The sequence below is a fragment of the Sitophilus oryzae genome, unplaced genomic scaffold (assembly GCF_002938485.1).
Source record: "Sitophilus oryzae breed Bouriz unplaced genomic scaffold, Soryzae_2.0 scaffold_484_pilon_pilon, whole genome shotgun sequence".
In the NCBI taxonomy this organism is placed as follows: Eukaryota; Metazoa; Arthropoda; class Insecta; order Coleoptera; family Curculionidae; genus Sitophilus; species Sitophilus oryzae.
In genome coordinates, this window is record NW_022147067.1 from 1211638 (window position 1) to 1230207 (window position 18570).

General features: G+C 34.6%; 1 protein-coding gene across 1 annotated transcript in view; it reads right to left on the reverse strand.

The window, feature by feature from the left end:
• LOC115886371 (brain tumor protein-like) overlaps window positions 1-17499 on the reverse strand; it is a gene marked incomplete at its 5' end in the record, with an annotated part of 42563 nt that extends 25064 nt beyond the window's left edge. The window contains 8 exon segments of the mRNA XM_030905473.1: window positions 1101-1458; window positions 2655-2860; window positions 2977-3135; window positions 5569-6004; window positions 11268-11314; window positions 11317-11533; window positions 13660-14001; window positions 17272-17499. Coding sequence (XP_030761333.1) covers window positions 1101-1458; window positions 2655-2860; window positions 2977-3135; window positions 5569-6004; window positions 11268-11314; window positions 11317-11533; window positions 13660-14001; window positions 17272-17499 — 1993 coding nt within the window.
• Window positions 17500-18570: the final 1071 nt, after the last annotated feature.

Sequence of the window (18570 nt, forward strand, 5' to 3'; positions counted from 1 at the left end):
AAGTAACCACAACACTACAACATAAAAAAACTATACACATATAAACTAAAATTCGTAAAATAAATGGTAAATAATAATTATTAATTTTACACACACCACTGGCACTAGTAGTAAATTGTGTTTGTTGCCGAATATATGCCCCGGCCCGTCCACAATTCAGTTCCAGTATCTTTTATCTTCGTTTCTTCAACGCTAACCGCGCCGATCTCGCCTATCTCATTCTCGCAGGATTGATTGTTGGGAATCCACGAGCTTGCGACATTACTAATTGACATCTTGATAGAAACTGCAGACCTGTCGCGTCTTTTGCATGTTTTTAATGGACACAAATCGAAAAAAACTCTTCAAACGGTAAAATCGCAAAAAGCGCTTGAGACGCAAAAAACGCAAAACGCTAAAAACGCTTTCTGTGTGGCCGTGGGCTTAAGCTGCTTCAGCCATCTTGTACCATTGCGATCAAAAAAAGTAGTACAAGAATTAGTAGTCCCAGATAGAAGTCCTGGTCTATAAGGATATCGAGAAGTGGATATCGTCGTCACTACGAAAACAATATAATTATCCCACCTAACTTTTTAGGCGTTACCAGGAATTTGGTAATAATTGGTAGGTACACGTGACGAAATAAAAGTATAAAAAATTTACCTACCTTTTAAAAATGGGCAATTTTTTTAAAATTATTTTATTATAGACCAGCAGATTAAATCATATTTTGTTGTACTACTTTTTTTTATCGCAATGGTACACTCTACACTACAAGGCTGTACTAAAAAGACTAATTTTCGATTAGAAGGTCTGCTAGTAAAAGATTTTAAGTTTAAAATATCACAACACAATTCACTTAATATCCCAAAAACTCGTAATGCAAAATTAAACCATCAAAACAAATCAAAATATCGGTAAATAAATATGGCAACTTGACAATTTTATTTGGCCAGCCCGGCGCTGAATATGTCCATAGTTGGCAACAATGAATTTAATTGCGCCCTCAATTACATAACTAAAAGTTTATTTGGTATCGAATTAAAGTGATAAAAAAAGTGTCAAATATTTTGATGACGTGTACCCAACTTTTATTGATTTCTCTATAGATATTAACTTACCGTGAATGGCAATGTCCGAAGGCTCCCTCATATAATCGCTGCAATCAAACCAGCGCAACAAATCCCCGTTTTCGTGGATGATAAACACCGTAGGACTGACGCTGTCCACAGCCACAATCTCCCCAGCTCCGGTAACGGCCAAACCGGCTACGATGTCGATGTAGCGAATAGCGATCTTCTTGAGAAAATGGCCGTTCTTGGTGAAGATCTGCATGCGCGAGCGCTCGTTGCCCCGGTCGCACACCACATACTTGCCGGTGCTGCGCATGACGGCAACTTTGCGCGGGTACCACAGCTGGCCCTCGTCCTTGCCCGGAATGCCGAACTGGAATTTGAACGAGCCAGTCTTTTCGAAGATCTGAATTGAAACATATCGAATATTAGTCCTATAAGTTTTCTACAGGGCGTTGAAAAATCGGTAACGCATTTTAGTAATAAAAAATTGAATTTCAAATTAAAAATCAAAGTCAGTAATAAAAATTGTTTGACAGCCTAACCAAATTTTAATTTTGAAATGATCGATATACGTCATTAAAATTATACGTCCAAATGAAAATGGAATGACAACCTCAAATGACAATGACAAATACTAAAAGCTAATAAAAATACTAAAATTCTGACAGAGATTGTACGTCAATAAAACTATAAAGATTGATTTTCATGCGTCCGTTATCCGTTGATACGATGGTCCGACGGTGCTCTGATTGGTCATTGAGTTTTCACGTCACTTTTCCTCCGTAAAAGAGAAAGATCGTACGATAATGGACGTTTTGACACTTTTTTGACAAATTTAATCTAACCTTAATAAAAAATATAATATGTAGTACAAGAGCTAGCACCGTCAGGAAAATAAAAATTTTAAGAAAGCTGGTTCTTTAATAAATCTTTTGCTATGCTCTCCTGACCAAAGTGAGGGCCGTCTGGCTACCGGTAGACTACTGCGCATCACATCTGTACAGGGTGTCCCATTTTCGTGTTTTATGAGATTTCTCGTTTATGAGCAGAGATACAATGATGCGATTTTTACATTACTTTGCTACTTTTTTATGAAACTAAATATGCTACACATAAGTTTATCCTAGCCTCCTTAGTTCCTGAAATACAGGGCAAATTCGTGAGGCGCAGTAGTCAACAGATGTTGAATACAGATATGATGCGCAGTAGTGCATCGAACGAAACGTCTACCAGCAGCCAGACGGTCCGCATTCTGTTCAGGTGAGCATAGCAAAAGATATATTAAAGAACCAGCTTTCTTAAAATTCTCTCTCGAAAACGTTGCTATCTCTTAGACTATAAGTAAAATAGCGAAATCGTTATGAAAAATGCAATAAATTTAAAAACTGGGTAATTTTCTAACCAATCAAAGTCTTTAAATTCAACCAATAAAATTAATCTTGTATCATCGTGTCGTCGGACAAAGGATGCATGAAAATCAAGCTTTACCCCAAATCAAATGACAATGACAATTGAAACATTAAAATGCATAAAGAACACAGTTTAATGGGAAATACATAAAAAACACAGTTTAATGTGAAATAATTGTATCTCACTCACCTGTATCCTGTGATTGTTGGTATCGGCGACTATGATATCTTCCTCCAGTCCCAGACAGAAACCGTGAGGGGAATTGAACTGGCCTTTGCTGGGTCCCAATTGGCCGAACTTGCACCGGATCTGCATCGGGCTCACCTTGTTAGTACGGTTGGGCACCGGGTTGGCGTTTGTTGATGCTGGAGGTAAAATGTTGGGCAAAGTGGAATCTAAATTAATACGATTTTGAAGACAACTTCTAAAGAGTTTTTGCTCAAAGATTAACATTTTTAAATCATACTGAACATTCTTAAGATATTATATTAAATTTTAATACAATACTAACCTTGGGGTATAATATCTTCAGGCGTTGACAGTAAAGGAGAAGTGGAGTTTGATACTCCTCCAAAACCGTTGATCAAATTGTTGGTCAAATTCAACGAAGCTGTTGAAGTGGAACGCACCAACATATTTGCGCCATTTGTAGGAATTGCTGGGTTGGTATCTGTAACCAATAACGTTTAATACATTCTATAAGTTTGGCATGACTGTGTGACGCCGCCGCCGGTGCTGCCACCATCGGAGAATATCGTAAACAACCGGCATATACAAATACGCGGATTTAAATAGTGAGTATACGAAAAATTTATTATATAGGGTGATCCGAATTGTATTGTATTGTTTGTATGTCCTAAAATGCTTAATTTTTCGAAGTTACAGGGTGTAGATGTTTCATTTTTATTATTATATAATATTATTACAGGGTGTAGATATTTTCATTTTTTGGCTTTTCTAAATAATTTCTGAAAAACGTCAATATTTAGATGAAAATTGGAAAAAATAAAACTGCATAGTAAAAAATATACGTTTAGAACGTTTTTACGTAAAAAAGGTCTCTTGGTAAGAATCGCTACGATTAATGGTTCTAGAGATATTTGGAATCGAAATTATCAATACCTGTCGTCATTGACATAAATAATTAAACATGTCGACTAAATAGTTATTAGACTGAAATCATAAATATGAAATGTTTTTGTGCCAAAAGTTCAACAGAAATTGTTTTATCATTTTTTTTTTGAAGAAAAAATTATAATTTAATTAAAAAAGTTCCGAAATTTATCATTTTAGTCAAATAACTATATCTACTCATATTTATTTTTTGTCAATAATGACATGTATTCTAAATATCTTGAGAACGGTTGCTTGTAGCGATTTTTGCCATGAGACATTTTTTACGTAAAAATCACACAAAACAGTTAAAACATATGTGGGTGGTGCCCCCTACAAATAGGAGTCATATTGACATCAAAATTAAATTTCTCATGTCAAAAAACTTTTTTTTTCCAATTTTCATCTAAATATTGACGTTACTTCAGAAATTATATAAAGATCAGATAAAAAATCAAAATAAAAATTAAAATTTCTACACCCTGTTATCTCCGAAACTAAGCATTTTAGGACAATCATTTATACAAACATTTTCACTTATTTTTACCTGCGGAATATGCTGCCGAAGTTTACTGAATACAGTTCGGACCACCCTGTATAATTATTCTAAGTGTTAAGCTTCATTCAGAACCTCGCAATTAGTGGAATAAATTAGTAGTTTCAATTAGACTTTATACTTTTTAGTTTATAATCATTCACAATGTCTAAAATACACAATTAAAATTAATAAAATATCCTAGCAACAGCTTACAGTAGTCTGTTGTATCCATAGAGGAAGCATAATATTTAGCTTATAAAACAATCTTTGAATAAGAAGACTAAGGAAGGAGCATATCAAAAATCTTAGGTACACCGCGATGGGCCTCAAATATGGCCGACTTAAATTCTGGTTTATCAGTGTCGTTCTAATTTTATTTAAAAAATGTAAAACTATGATGTAGGGTAGACGCGGGGTAGACTCAATAATTTGTTGTTTTATTTTACGTTGTGAATAATGTTGGTAGTTATTAAAATTGGTTATAAAAATATATAATTCTAATAAAAATAGATAAGTTATAATAAGTATTTATTAACACAAACATCCGATACGCTACTGAAGCAGGTAAGTCAAATTAACGTATCTAAATTCTTTGACATCTAATCTTTGACAAGTAATAAATAAAAGCTAAAATGCAAGAAAAATATATAATTTAGTTAATTTAACTAAATTAAGTGAATTTCATAAATGATCGGTTTACTACACGTATGTATATTATATAGTGACTTACTAGTGAAAAGTTCGACATTATTTCACTCAATTTTTGCCGAGATCTACCGCACGCTACACAATCAACTATTTTAGAGTCTTTTTCGATAAATCGCGATAGTGTCACTGTTAATTTAAGTGCTGCCACAATTTCCATCTAGATTTACTACCTTTATGCAACTATCAGTAGTAGAATAAATAATAAATAACATAAAATAAGCTCCGTAAAGACTGAGAAATCCACAAAATTTCAAATCAAATTCAAATGTGTCAAATGAATCGTCAAACAGAACTGTCAAGGATCCCCACCCTAGAGTGCTTTTTCCGCCCATCATGCATGAATACATGGATAGCATTATGCTCCTTCCTTAGTCTTCTTATTCAAAGAAAACAATAAATTTTTGATTTCTAACCAAATTTTTTCTTGACATATGATAATCAAAGGCCAAAATGACATTCCTCGCAAGTTTTGTATAATTAATGGAAAAGTCAAAAGTTTGTTAACTCTTTCAAAAAGTTAATGTTATTTAGACTCAAAAATACGTCACTTTAAAAACAAGTAAAAAAAACTACGTTTAAGACAATTAATTAACAAAATAACGTTTTCGATGATGCTTGTTTATACATTCTCGTTTGTTCCCGCACAATCATCCTGAACGAGAATGTTCCCCCTGTTACAACACTAAATACAGGATTTTACTGATCAATCGCATTAACATCATTATTACAAATAATTCAACTTACCGCTCCCATTGAGTCCAAGCTTCGCCAAAGACGCCAGATTCTTGTAAGCCGTGTCGTTGGTCAGCAAATCGGCCAGATTAAACTGAGGCGTGGGTGACGTAGCTGCGCTATTGGTAGTCTCGGCCAGTGTGGCCAGCTGTGCCAAATTGAACTCGGCGATGCTCGAAAATCCCTGTAAGTTAGGCGTGGAGGACACGTGCGGCAACGGCGGACTAGATATTTGGGCGAACGTTTGCAGGTTGTTGGTGAGGTCGCCTTCAAAGTTGGATTGAATTGTGGTGGCAAAGCGATGGACGTGCCATTGGTAAGGGCCACCGCCTTGGAAATGACACCGTTGATGTTTAGGGGGCCAGGTCGGGCAAGCGTTTCGTTGGAGTGGGAGGTGGGTTGTTATGGTGGCTTCGGTGATAAAGGTACCGAAATGTTCTTTAATAACCTGTAAAAAAAATGTTATTCATAAGACAGAAACGAATTCAAAAATTGCTGAAAGTAAGATTACAAACTGAAAATTTTGGTTTTAATCTTCATAGTCAGTCAAAATTTATATAAAACATCTAATAGTTAAATACATCTATACACATTGAGCAGGCAATGGAAATGCAACAGAAAAAAGCAGATGACGTTCAAACCAATCCATTTATTTAACTAAAAAAAGTTTCTAATATTTTTTAAGTTAACTATCGATGTATTATTGTTTTGAACCAGTTTTATTGGTTTATTTCAAAAACGACACATCATATTTCAATATTATTGGTATGACGGAACGATGAACGACAAACGGACGCCGATGCGTATAAATTCGACTTAAGGTTTTTGAGAGATGTCAAACTCTTGCCAAATTATAGGTTATAAATTAGGTTTATGTTACATTATGTCAAATAGAAATGATAAATATTTTGCATTTTGGACTGCGTTATTACGTGTGTTTCGTGTTTTTTTTTAAATTAAGTGGAGGAAAACTCGAAGGGAAATTAAGGGTTGAGCCAGACCATAGTTTACAGTAATATTCGGTGCCCAGAGATCGCCAGAGACAGTTTGCCAGAGAGTATGGCCAGAGAGTTGTATTAGATACAAATAAAATTTGTATACCATCTCGTATATGGTACCAAAAACTGAAGTATCTGTAAAATAGCAGCACACGATAGGTAAATAATAAATTTTAGTATTCCAGAGAGATAATGTCAAAAAGTACTGGTTCACAAAAATTAAAATAAAGTTAATTAAGGTATAAAATGCAATAAGTGCTTTTATTAATAAAATATTTTGTATTATTTATATTGTTTTATTTATTCCTTTGCAATTTTTTTTTTATTTTTACATAAGTTATATTGATAAATGTAAAAATAAATGCAGGAACTTGTTTGACCATGAAACACGGCTTGAAAGCAGGAAATCTTTTTATATCTTTTTTTGCTTGTTTTGTATTAACACATACTGTAATTGTTTTTAATAAAGTAATTCGATTAGATGTTTTTAATTTTATACAGTTTTTTTTAACAATATTTTGAAGTAATCACTTGTCACTCAAATTTTAAATATATTAATTTTCTGCTATGCGTTTCAATTGTACCAACTTATTTCTTTGTAAAATAAAATAAACTACTTTGAAAATAAAATGACAGACACATCTATCACTGTCAAGGATCTTGTCGTTGGACAGACTATACCTGCCCCGCTGGAACCAGTACCAGGTTTGAGTTGTTTGGCATAACCATGCTAGCCGTGTCAGACTTCACTCTTAGAAAATAGAAACACCAATACACATTCCTGTATTTATTGATATTATATATTAGAAAGAGACTCAAACAAAATTACATAACTTTATTAATTTTTACAAATATCCCAAATTTTTTTAATTGCCTTTTTTTTAATGGCCAAGCGTCTTTATTAGATGTATTTTTCTATATAGTAAAGATTTACTGAGAAACTTTAGATCATGGATCAGTATTTTTTTTAATAATTAATATAATATATAAATATTCCGATTTTTCTCAGAAATTAGGCAAAAAAACAGTCTCAATGTTTATATTTCTCCAGAAAATAACCAATTTAACTTGAACAATTCAATGCCTAGCGGAGATCATATGAAAGTGATAAATGTTATCTACCATTTTAATTCAAAACTTTTTCTGTTAATTTTTGGACGTTATCTGTCCCGTCTAACTAGTCCACTCTTTCGCTGAACATACTTCACAAATATACTCCTTTATTAACATATTTATGTTACAACTAGGCAACGCTGGTACCTCTGTGGGCATAGATCTGAAAATCATGCACCAAGATTCCAAGATCCTCATGTAAAGGCGCATTCTCACGACTCGTGTACTTGACAAACATTTGTAATTGGTATACAACGGTGCGTAGGGCATCTATACAGAATTTTTAAGTTATTTATTATAGGTACTACGCCGCACTCCCGCCAGACCCTGTAGGCCAATAAAAAATACTTGCCAAGTACACGAGTCGTGAGAACGCGCCATAATTAAAATAAAATTATTTATATCGATGTAATTTCTATTAATATATTCTACACCTTCAATAAATTCAAAATAAATGCCATGTCAAATTATCTTTGCTTTAGAAAAATGTATAATATCTATTTCATGAAATATGAAAACTTAAATTTTTACATAATGTAAAAAATTTAAAATTAAATAATTTATAAGAAATAAGAAGATTAATATGAACTGATTCAAGAAATACCTTTGCAGCTATAGTCTGTCCAACGAGAAGATCCTTGACAGTGATAGGTGTGTCTGTCATTTTAATTTCAAAGTAGTTTATTTTATTTTACAAAGAAATAAGTTGGTACAACTGGAACGCATAGCAGGAAATTAATATATGTATTTAAAATTTGACTGACAAGTAACTTCAAAATATTGTGAAAAAACTGTATAAAACTGAAAAAATGTAATCGAGTTTTTTTATTTAATAAAAAACGATATGTGTTAATACAAAACAAACAAGAACAAAACACCACATACCAAAAAAATATAAAAAAGAACTATTTCTTACTTCCAAGCTTTATGAAACTTCCCGCATTTATGATTATATTTATCAATATAACTTATGTACAAATACAAATTAAATAAAACAAACTGTTTATTAATAATAACACTTGCCAAATTTTATACCTCACAGGTTGATTAATTAACTTTAATCTTAATTTTTTTAAACCAGTACCTTTTGACATTATTTTTCTGCAGTACTAAAATCCATTATTTACCTATCGTGTGATGTCGATATTTTACAGCTACTCCAGTTTTTAGTATGGGTTTAGTATGGTCCTTCTACCATATTCGAGATACACTTATCTACGACGAGATGGTATACGAACTTTATTGATAGTAACTTTATTGGTGTATCTGTATAAGACTTTCTGCCTGGGCAGCGGGTATGAACCATAAACTGTGCTCTGGGTTCTACAGTTACTTTCACTCGATTTTTCCTCTACTTGACTTCAAAAGACACAAAACACACGTAATAACACGAATCAAAATGCATCATCTTCCAAAACGCAGGGTATTTGACAAAAGTTGTCACAAAATTATAACCTCTAATTTGGCAAGACTTTGACAAACGTCGAAAATCTAATGGCGAGTTCATACGCATCGGCGTCCGTTTGTCGTTCATCGTTCCTTCAAACCAATAAAATTGAAATACGATCTGTCATTTTTGAAATAAACCAATAAAACTGGTTAAAAACAACAAGTGACGACGCATGACGAATTTATATTTAAACCCATCCATAGTTAATTAAAATTATTAGAAACTTTTTTTAGTAAAATAAATAGATTGGTATGGGACGTCATCTGCTTTTTTTCTGTCATCGTCTGTCGAAATCTTACCTGAGAAAAAAAACAGAGTATATATCTAGAATGTCTGGTAGCCATATTACCTTATAGTACGAGAGCTAGCAACGTCGGAAAAACAAGTATTTTAAGACGTCTGGCTTTTTGATATATCTTTTACTATGCTCTCTAGAATAGCACGCGGCCCGTCTGGCTGTCGGTAAACGTTGCGTTCCCTACTGCGCATTGAAAGATCCTATATTTTTTTAGTCCTTTAAATTCTAGTATTGAATATAAACCGACCCATTCTCCATAGCTCAGCGCGTAGAGGTTCCGCCTATCAAGTGACGAGTCAGAGTTCGAATCCGGGTCAGGGCAAAAACTTTTTTTTTCGTTTATATTCTGATAGTAAAGTATTAAATATATTTGTGTTTTTTTGAATCACCAGAATTATTTAATACTTTAGGGCTCGAACTCACTGACGACCAGGTCGCAACGACCTGGCCGGCTGTATTGCGTTTTTAGCTGCGGCCAGATGAACGACCAGTTTCAACAGAGTTGTCAAATCTAACGATTTTTTACGTTTTACCAATTAGAAAATATTGTTTCAGAAATGTTAAAATATCCGAGTTAACTAAAAAGCGAAGTTGCTATTCACAACAAACAAAAAGCATTGTGTACGCGCGACCGACAAAAAGGGAGATATTCTGTTTCTTTTTTCTACTGATATGGCGCCCTTATCGACTTTAGAAGTAAATATATTAGGGCCATCGTAAAAAAAGATCGTCAGACACTGGCTCTAAATATAAGCAAGTAGAAAGTTTAGCTTCCAGTTATTTCAATGTTTACAATATAACGAAGAATCTACAACACTAATTACTTCTATTTTTATGAACGTTTAAGTTACTTTCTTATTTTTTTTTCAAAATAATGTATCTAGTAGAAATATAGTCTAAAGAACCCTGTTTGAAAAACGTTAAATTAAATATATTATTTAAAATACAGTTGGCCTCCTTGTACATGACTACAATACAACTAAAAAAACTAATTTAATAAAAAAAAACTAGTTGTTGTAGAAAAACTAAATATTATTTTTTTTTTATTTTTTAACATCGAAACTCAAAGGTATAATAACAGGTATCATACCAACCATAAATAGAGTAGGTATGTCATAAAAATGTTTTGAGTTTTTACTAGAATCGACTCTTGATAAAAAAAGGCATTAGATTTAAGTTTACCTTTGATCCAGTCGGTATACTATTTCTTTGGATTTTCTGCACGTGTGCAAAAACTACACTAAAACACTATATCGAATAGAAAATAAAATATTGTGCCTTGAATTTGAGGGATTTCATCTGAAAAATTATTAATTTGGAAGAAAACCGGCAACAAGCGGCAGAAAATAATAATATTTCCGTGCAGTCTTCTGGTCGCAACGACCAACGGACGGCCAGGACGTTAGTGTGCGCTATATCATTTGATTTAATGGTTTTAGAGGTAGGTGCGGCCTGGCCGGTGCGACCTGGTCGTCAGTGTGTTTGAACCCTTACAATCAGAATATAAACGAAAATAAAAGTCTTTGCCCTGGCCCGGATCCGAACTCTGAATCCTCGGTTCGTAGTCGGAAATTCTACGCACTGCGCTATGGAGACATGTTTGATTTATATTCAATACTAGAATTTATAGGACTAAATTAAAAAAAATATAGGATCTTCTTCCGATGCGCAGTAGTGAACGCAAGGGGTATCGACAGCCAGATGGGCCGCATGCTGTTCCAGAGAGGATAGTACAAGAGATATATATCAAGATAGAAGAGCCAGCTTTCTTTAAAATACTTTCTCGAAAACGTTGCTGGCTGTTGACTAGACTATTAGAAAATACGCAAAAAGTAAAGAATTGAGAACATACCTTTTCGAAGTTGGCAAAGTCAGATTTAAACTCAATTGCAAAAGTCCCTCAGTTTTCGAGATGTTGGAGTTGAGAGCCAGCAATCGGGAAGCGACCACTTTGCGCAGGTACATCATCTCAAGCACGGTACCCGTTTCCAATAGTTTCGACGTGTACTTGCAGGCGTCCTCAAAATTTTCTATGGTTTTGCCCAATTCATCCGACTGTTTCATTATTTTCAGTTCGCGGTCATGATAAAGTCGGTTTAACTCTTCTAAAGCTTCATCCTGTATAAAAAAATCCTAAATACATACAGTCTGTACATCATGTACAGGGTGTCCCATTTTAGTTGAGATCATACTGTATCTCAGTTATTAGTAAGAATAGAAGGATAAGGTTTGCACAAACCCGTCTCTTTTTTTTTGTTAAACTAAAGATGCTGTAAACAAAATTTTCATAGCCCTCTCCCTTTCTGAGCTACAGGGTCTTTTCGAAAATTTTGCAATTTGGGGGAGCCCCCGTATCTCCGTTATTATGGATTATATCGAGAAGGTGAAAACTGATTCTTGTAGAACTTCTTACGTAGAATACAGTGGCGCAGTCTGTCTTTCTTCGAAAAAAAAAAAATTTTTGAAAATATGAACTGAAGTTATGTTTTTTCAAATAGAACACTGTATATTTATAAATCATACGATTGGTCTTGCTATGAACTTCTCAAAAATATATATCACTCTATATTTATTTTCACTAGTTGCCGCAACATTTAAAATATATCATTTTCTTATTAGTAGGTCCTGATAAATAAAAAAAAAATCAAAATGATATTTACTGAAATAGTCATACACACATTAGAATTTTATTTGGGATTTGAACTGTTACCACTGAATCTCGGAATATATTTTTCTTTTTTTTATAACGGAATTTATTATAACGGGATGGGTTTGCAAATATCTAAAAGTTTGCATTATTAACTTTACTACACACATTAGTGACTTTCTTAGGCATAGAGGGTACTTTCAATAATGTAAAGACAGAGGCGATCAAAAAAGCCATGGAGGAACTAAAGGTAGAGCAGTTAACCATCAACTGGGTGTTAGAAATGTTAGGGAACAGGACTATTACATCGGAGATGGGAAACAGCTCAGCCAAAAAGTGTGCAACAAGAGGAATGCCACAAGGAGGGGTATTATCACCTCTGCTGTAGCTAATTGTAATGAACCATCCTGACCTCTCTGACAATAAAGGGAATTAGGATAAAGGTATATGCAGACGACGTGGTAATATTGATCATTGGCAAAGACTTGCAGACGATCAGTGACATCATGGAATCTGCTCTGAAGAAGCTAACGGAATGGGCAAAAAGGAATGGTTTGGGCATCTGTTATCCTGTGTCTATTCTGTTTACAAGAAAATACAAGATACCCAAGTTCACGTTACCAAAGCTGGAAGGGAAGACACTTGTACTTGCTAAAGAGACAAAATATTTAGGAATCATTCTGGACTCAAAGCTCTCCTGGAAAAGGAACACGGAGGAAAGGATTATAAAGGGAATAAATGCATTCTATGCATGTAAAAAACTATTTGGAAAGAGATGGGGTCTGCAACCGTAGATTATACACTGGATGTAGACTGCTATATTTAGACCAATCATCACTTATGGAGCACTAGTATGGTGGGAAGCGGTACTTAAAGAAACTAATAGAAAAAGCCTTACAAAAGTACAGCGATTAGCAGCTCTAAGTACAACAGGAGCAAGGAACAACACAGCGCAAGCTGCGCTAGAAGCAATAATTCTGGACTTGCAATCAATCAACTGGCTCGTGAAGGATCTGGTCGCTAAGGGTGCTATAGGAACTGCCATCAAGGCCAAGCAGCAAGAAACGTGGCAACAATTACAGTGAGGACTGCGCTACAGCTCGAAGACTATGGCCAGTGGTAGATAGCAAAAAGACAAAACAACTACTAGAGCACAAAAAGGACCTAGTACGCATAATTGTAGATGTGGTCACTGGAAACTGTCCCACGAGGGTAAACCTCGAGAGATGGAAAGTGTCCGACGACGACTACTGCAGAGAATGCGGAGAGGAAGAAGAAACCATAGAGCACCTGCACCTGTGCACCTGGGCCACTGTCCGGCACTGGAACACCGACGCTTTAAAACTTTAGGGCAAGGTTTTTTGGAGGGACTAGAGGAACTAATAACGGAGATACCGTATGATTTCAACCAAAATAGGACAAGCTGTACAGTTCTTTGTATTAAATATAGATGAGGGTTCAGGCTCCAAGTTGCTAGACTTTTGGAAATGGATAGGACCTATAATAATGCAACCTAGAGATCAGAAGAGGACGACAATAGCTCTGAAAATTGTTGCTAATAACCAATTTATTCATGTGCACAGCGAGACCCACTCACCTTACACTTTTCTAAAACAGCCTTGTAACTTTGGTAGGTTTCATTGATCAAGTCTTTGGCGGAGGAGCGCTGGTGCGCCAGCTCCTCCATATTGCCGTCCAGCCCGCTGGAGCACTTCATCAGACCCTCCACCTTCTCCTTGCTCTTGGCCAGCAGGTTCTCCATGTCCTGACGCACGCGCAGCTCCGAGTCGGCGATGCCCTCGGTGGGATGGCCCTTGTGCTCGGCCTTTGCACATTGCCCGCAAATAAGGGAGTTGCACGCGGCGCAGTTGTAGATGATGTTCTCGCCCGAGTGCAGGTCGCACTCCAGGGGTTTGTGGATGGTGATCTTGATACCGTCCTGGAAAAGGAAATGATAGATGCCGCTATTTCGAAAATACATAGTTTAGAGACTAAAGTAATCGCAAAACAATTTCCGATGAACATGTTCAACTTTGAGTGACAAGTGATGGCGAAAGCGCTGCTAGTTGTGATGAATTTATAAGATGAATCTTATTAGTTCCAACTTCCAATTCCAACTAAGTAACCAAATTAGTTTAAACCGAATTTTATTATCGCTATGTTGGTCACATTGCGCCGCGCCGTTTTCAGCAAGGTTGTCGTTTTTTATTTGACAATTAGCCTAATGTCAGTCATTATTTTGTATAATATCGTGTTGTTGAATCTTTGTGAGTAATTCTCGTTTCTTTGCCTATTTTCATAGTCTTTTTTTAAAAATTGTACTTTTAAGCACAAACAGTTCCTTGAATTGCATTTCTTGAAATTGTGTGTTACAAATATGCCGAAGCATTTAAACAGTAGAAACAAAAAGCTTGTAGCTTCCCTGATAAACTATTTTGAACAAGAACGTGACAATAAAGGACCTTTATTACCCTTGACTGCAGTCAGAGAAGTAAGTTTTATTGATAAGCACATTACACCACTTTCAAAGTTATTTCTACGTTAGTTTTTATTAAATTCTGTGATTATTAGTTTGTGCATTAATAGCACCCTCTTACTTGTTATTACCACTTATGGTGTTGTAAGATGTACATCAATAAATAAATAAATTAACCCATAATAGTTTTTGCCAATATGTAATAAGTAAAATAAGCTATAAAACAAATAAATCAATTAATTCCTAAAACAATAGTTATTAAATAAGAATGATATAATAAATAATATATTGTTTGTCACTTTCAAATTAAGATTCATCTCATAAATCCATCACAATCCGGCAGCGCTGTCGCCATCGCTTGTCACTCAAAGTTGATCAGGTGCCATAAATGCTATATGAACGGCCTATCCTTATAGAATACCTATCTACATAGAATACCCAACAAACTATTACCTAACCTAACTATATTATGTCCTGCCCCCATATGACCTTAATATCGGATTAAAGAATAGACACCGTAATGATTCATTCGAACGTTCGAGAACAATCGAATTCCACTGGAATGGAGTAGTACATACGAGAACATTCGAAACCTTCTCTATGCACCTAATGATCTATGGATTATTCGAGAACTCTTTAGCTGTGGGTATAAAAAACGACGGCTGGAGCCTGAAGAGGACAGAAATAAATAGACGAGTACAGTGAGGAAAATGCATGTTTTTAAATAATGGTTTTAAAAAATAGTTCATATAATTACAAATTTAACAAAAAAAAATCGTTGATATCGGTTAAGAAATGCCTCTAATATAAAATAATTAAATATTGTTAATTTAAATGGCCGGGCAAACCCTCTCTACGGCGCCTTGCCGCTGTGACGTCACCTGCCGTTCTTCTGGTTGAGTGGAGCCAGACGCGTGTTTATTTTACACAGTTTGCTTTTAAACGCTGTTGAATCCGAGTCAAAATTTTAGTTATTTGGGTTAATTAATATATAATTAGTAATTAGTGATATATATAAATAGTAATGGATGAGCGAAAACAGAAAAAAAATGGTCCAAGGCCATGAGAGAGATAACGTTAAATTATCCTATATTTTTACGATTTATTGTTGTGAAGATCATTTTGATGTAAGTTCATATATTTATGTATATTGTCTTACATATTTATATGAAATTTGAATGTACAGGGTTATTCATTATATTTTGACACCCACATACAGCTTTAACTGCAAGTTTTAGAAGAAAACATTAAATAAAAAAGTTGCATGGTTTTTCATATACTCTCTTTTAAAATTAATTCTAGATATAAAGGGTGTCTCAAAAAAGGTGGTCCAGAAAATTGTAGGTATTTTTCGCTTTTCAACTGTCAATATTTCGTAAACATTTGAAGATAGGTATAGGATATTATACATGAAATATATCTAGAATATCTAGAAATTTCCGAAGAATCCAAAAATATATAGGGTGTTTCGCTTAAAAAAGTAACTTAATTTTGGCGTTTGCTTATGGGACACCTTGTATAATATTTTCATTACTGATAAACAATTTATTTCCTATAATTTCGTAAAAAACAATCTTTAAAATAACAAAGGTAAGGGGGTGTCAATATATTAAAAAAATACTTTCTTTTTCACGCTATGCTCTGGAGTTATTTTTCCACGTACTAAACAAATATTTTTGTCTCTTTTCACTTCTACATAACCTACAGCATTATCTCCATACGTCTCCCTACCTGATCTGAAAAATAAGTTTATAACATTAATATTTATAACTATATAAAAGTTCGTAACAGTAGGTACCTACTTATACTTAAATATGCCTCAGTACTACAAAGAATAAATGTTACATACCTCTCTGTTTTTTTCCTCGTAATTCAGCACCAATAAATTGGGAATTTGTATTTATAAAAGCAGCCAACATAAAAGCATCGACTTTTGGCAAGTTATCTGATTGTGCTTTTACAAACCCGGAATCTGCCATTACTTAAAAAATTCTCAGAACACACAACACATACAAATAATAACTGCACAAAAAAGCATAAAAAGCTCCTTCAATCAACGCTAAAAGCAACAAAAATGTCTTAGTACGCCACCTAAATACGTTTCAATTCGCGAGGAGTCGTTTGCGTTGTCCATAGTATTTTAATGGCCCGTTTTATAAAATTGTGGTACTGCTTTCAAGAAAAAAAGTTTTTTTGCATTTACACATATTTATTCTAATAAATTGAACAGTTTCTGGCGAAAAATAAAATATATGCATCTTCCTCGTTGTCGCGCTAAAATTCAAAATACATTCTTTCTAGATAAATAGTTATAAATAGTTTGTATAAAGTTTTTTAAGTCTTTTAATCGTTATTGTTTGTTACTTAGTGTAAATAAATTGTGTTTAAATAAATTGTGACTTTCTATCCACACGGAACCGAGGAAAAACGTAACAATTGCTGTAAAATGTGGTATGTGTGATAGACTAGAAAAATAAAAAGACTGACAATGGCTCGAAAAAATTCTTGAAAGACTTGAAAGTGTCCGAACTGAAATGTATACTGGAAGAGAGAGTGCGAGACAGATGAGAAGAAAAGCATTTTGCAAGCTAGACTGAGAGACGTTTTGGTGGTTAAATCGTTATTGTTTGTTACTTAGTGTAAATAAATTGTGTTTAAATAAATTGCGACTTTCTATCCACACGGAACCGAGGAAAAACGTAACACTGTTTTAAAACAAAAATATATGCTTACCTTCCTCATATCTTCCAATGCGACAACCTTGTGCGACTCGAAACACCTCATATAATGATGGGCCGAATCGCAATTGTTGCACAAAAGATTGTGGCAAGTGTTGCATCGGGATTTGGCAATCTCTTTCGCCGTGCAAGAGGTGCAGGTGGGATTCACAGAGTGCGACACGTCGGACACGTTGGTTTTCGTCACGTCCAGAGGAAGAGCAGCCACTTTTTTAAGTCCAACCTAAATCAAACACACAATTTGAACAATATTCAAAACAAAGTATTTTAAGCTAATGTCGTGGTCCTCGGCCATATCATTGTCAAAGGTCCACTCCGCCTTTTTAGCGTTTTCTTATTGAATTTGGTAATTATTTTTCTGATACTATATGTACTTGATGTGTGCTATACGTCGATACTAGTTTTGTACCTTTTGTTAACATTTAATACGTTTTTTACATAATTAATTAGTATGATACCACCGCCTACATCATAGGCGTAGTCAAAACATTTATCAAAAATATAAATATCCCTTCAAGCAGCTAAGTTAAGAAAAATATATGGCCACGGCACTGTTTGGAGCCATGGTAACAATTTGGTCTCGGGTGTTATATGATATATGTCCTTGTATTCTTTAGTCATTGCTTGGTGAGTGTCTAAATCGACTCTTATTCACGAGATATCTCATCCGGCCTCAAACCGGCATGAATGAGCAGTGTTGTCACCCGTCCATCCTCTCGCATCCTCTAACGTCGCTTAACTTCGGTGATCTATCAGGAACCGGTGTTTCGACGTAGCTGGACCGTATACAGGGTGTTTCAAAAAACATGTGCCATCTCTCATGATCTCAATACAGGGTGTTAGTGTCTTAATATTTTTTCGATTTATTATAATTTTCTTCCAAGTACTTTTAGCGTTTCAAATGAAATTTTGAGGGTAAAAGTTACTATAAATGCAACATATTTTAAAGATAAAAAAGTGTCGATATATTCACCAGGGACGTGCATATGGGTTATCACTGGAGTCTTTTTTTAAAAAAAGCATATACGCCACTCACTTTTTTTCTCTTGTTGGCGAAATAGTGTAAGCAGTCTAATGCCGATTAAAAGTTGTCTCTTAATATTTTGTCGATTTCGGCCTCCTTGATCAGATAAACGCAATTTTATTAATTTGCCTTGATCCAAGTCTAATAGCAACCTTTAAAAAAATTTAATATTAACTTGCGGAATACCCCTGCCTCCCGCGTACAAAATGGGATACGATTTCCTTAAGTTCCGATTCATGAATAACCGATTGTATCAACGAAGTTGAGTTG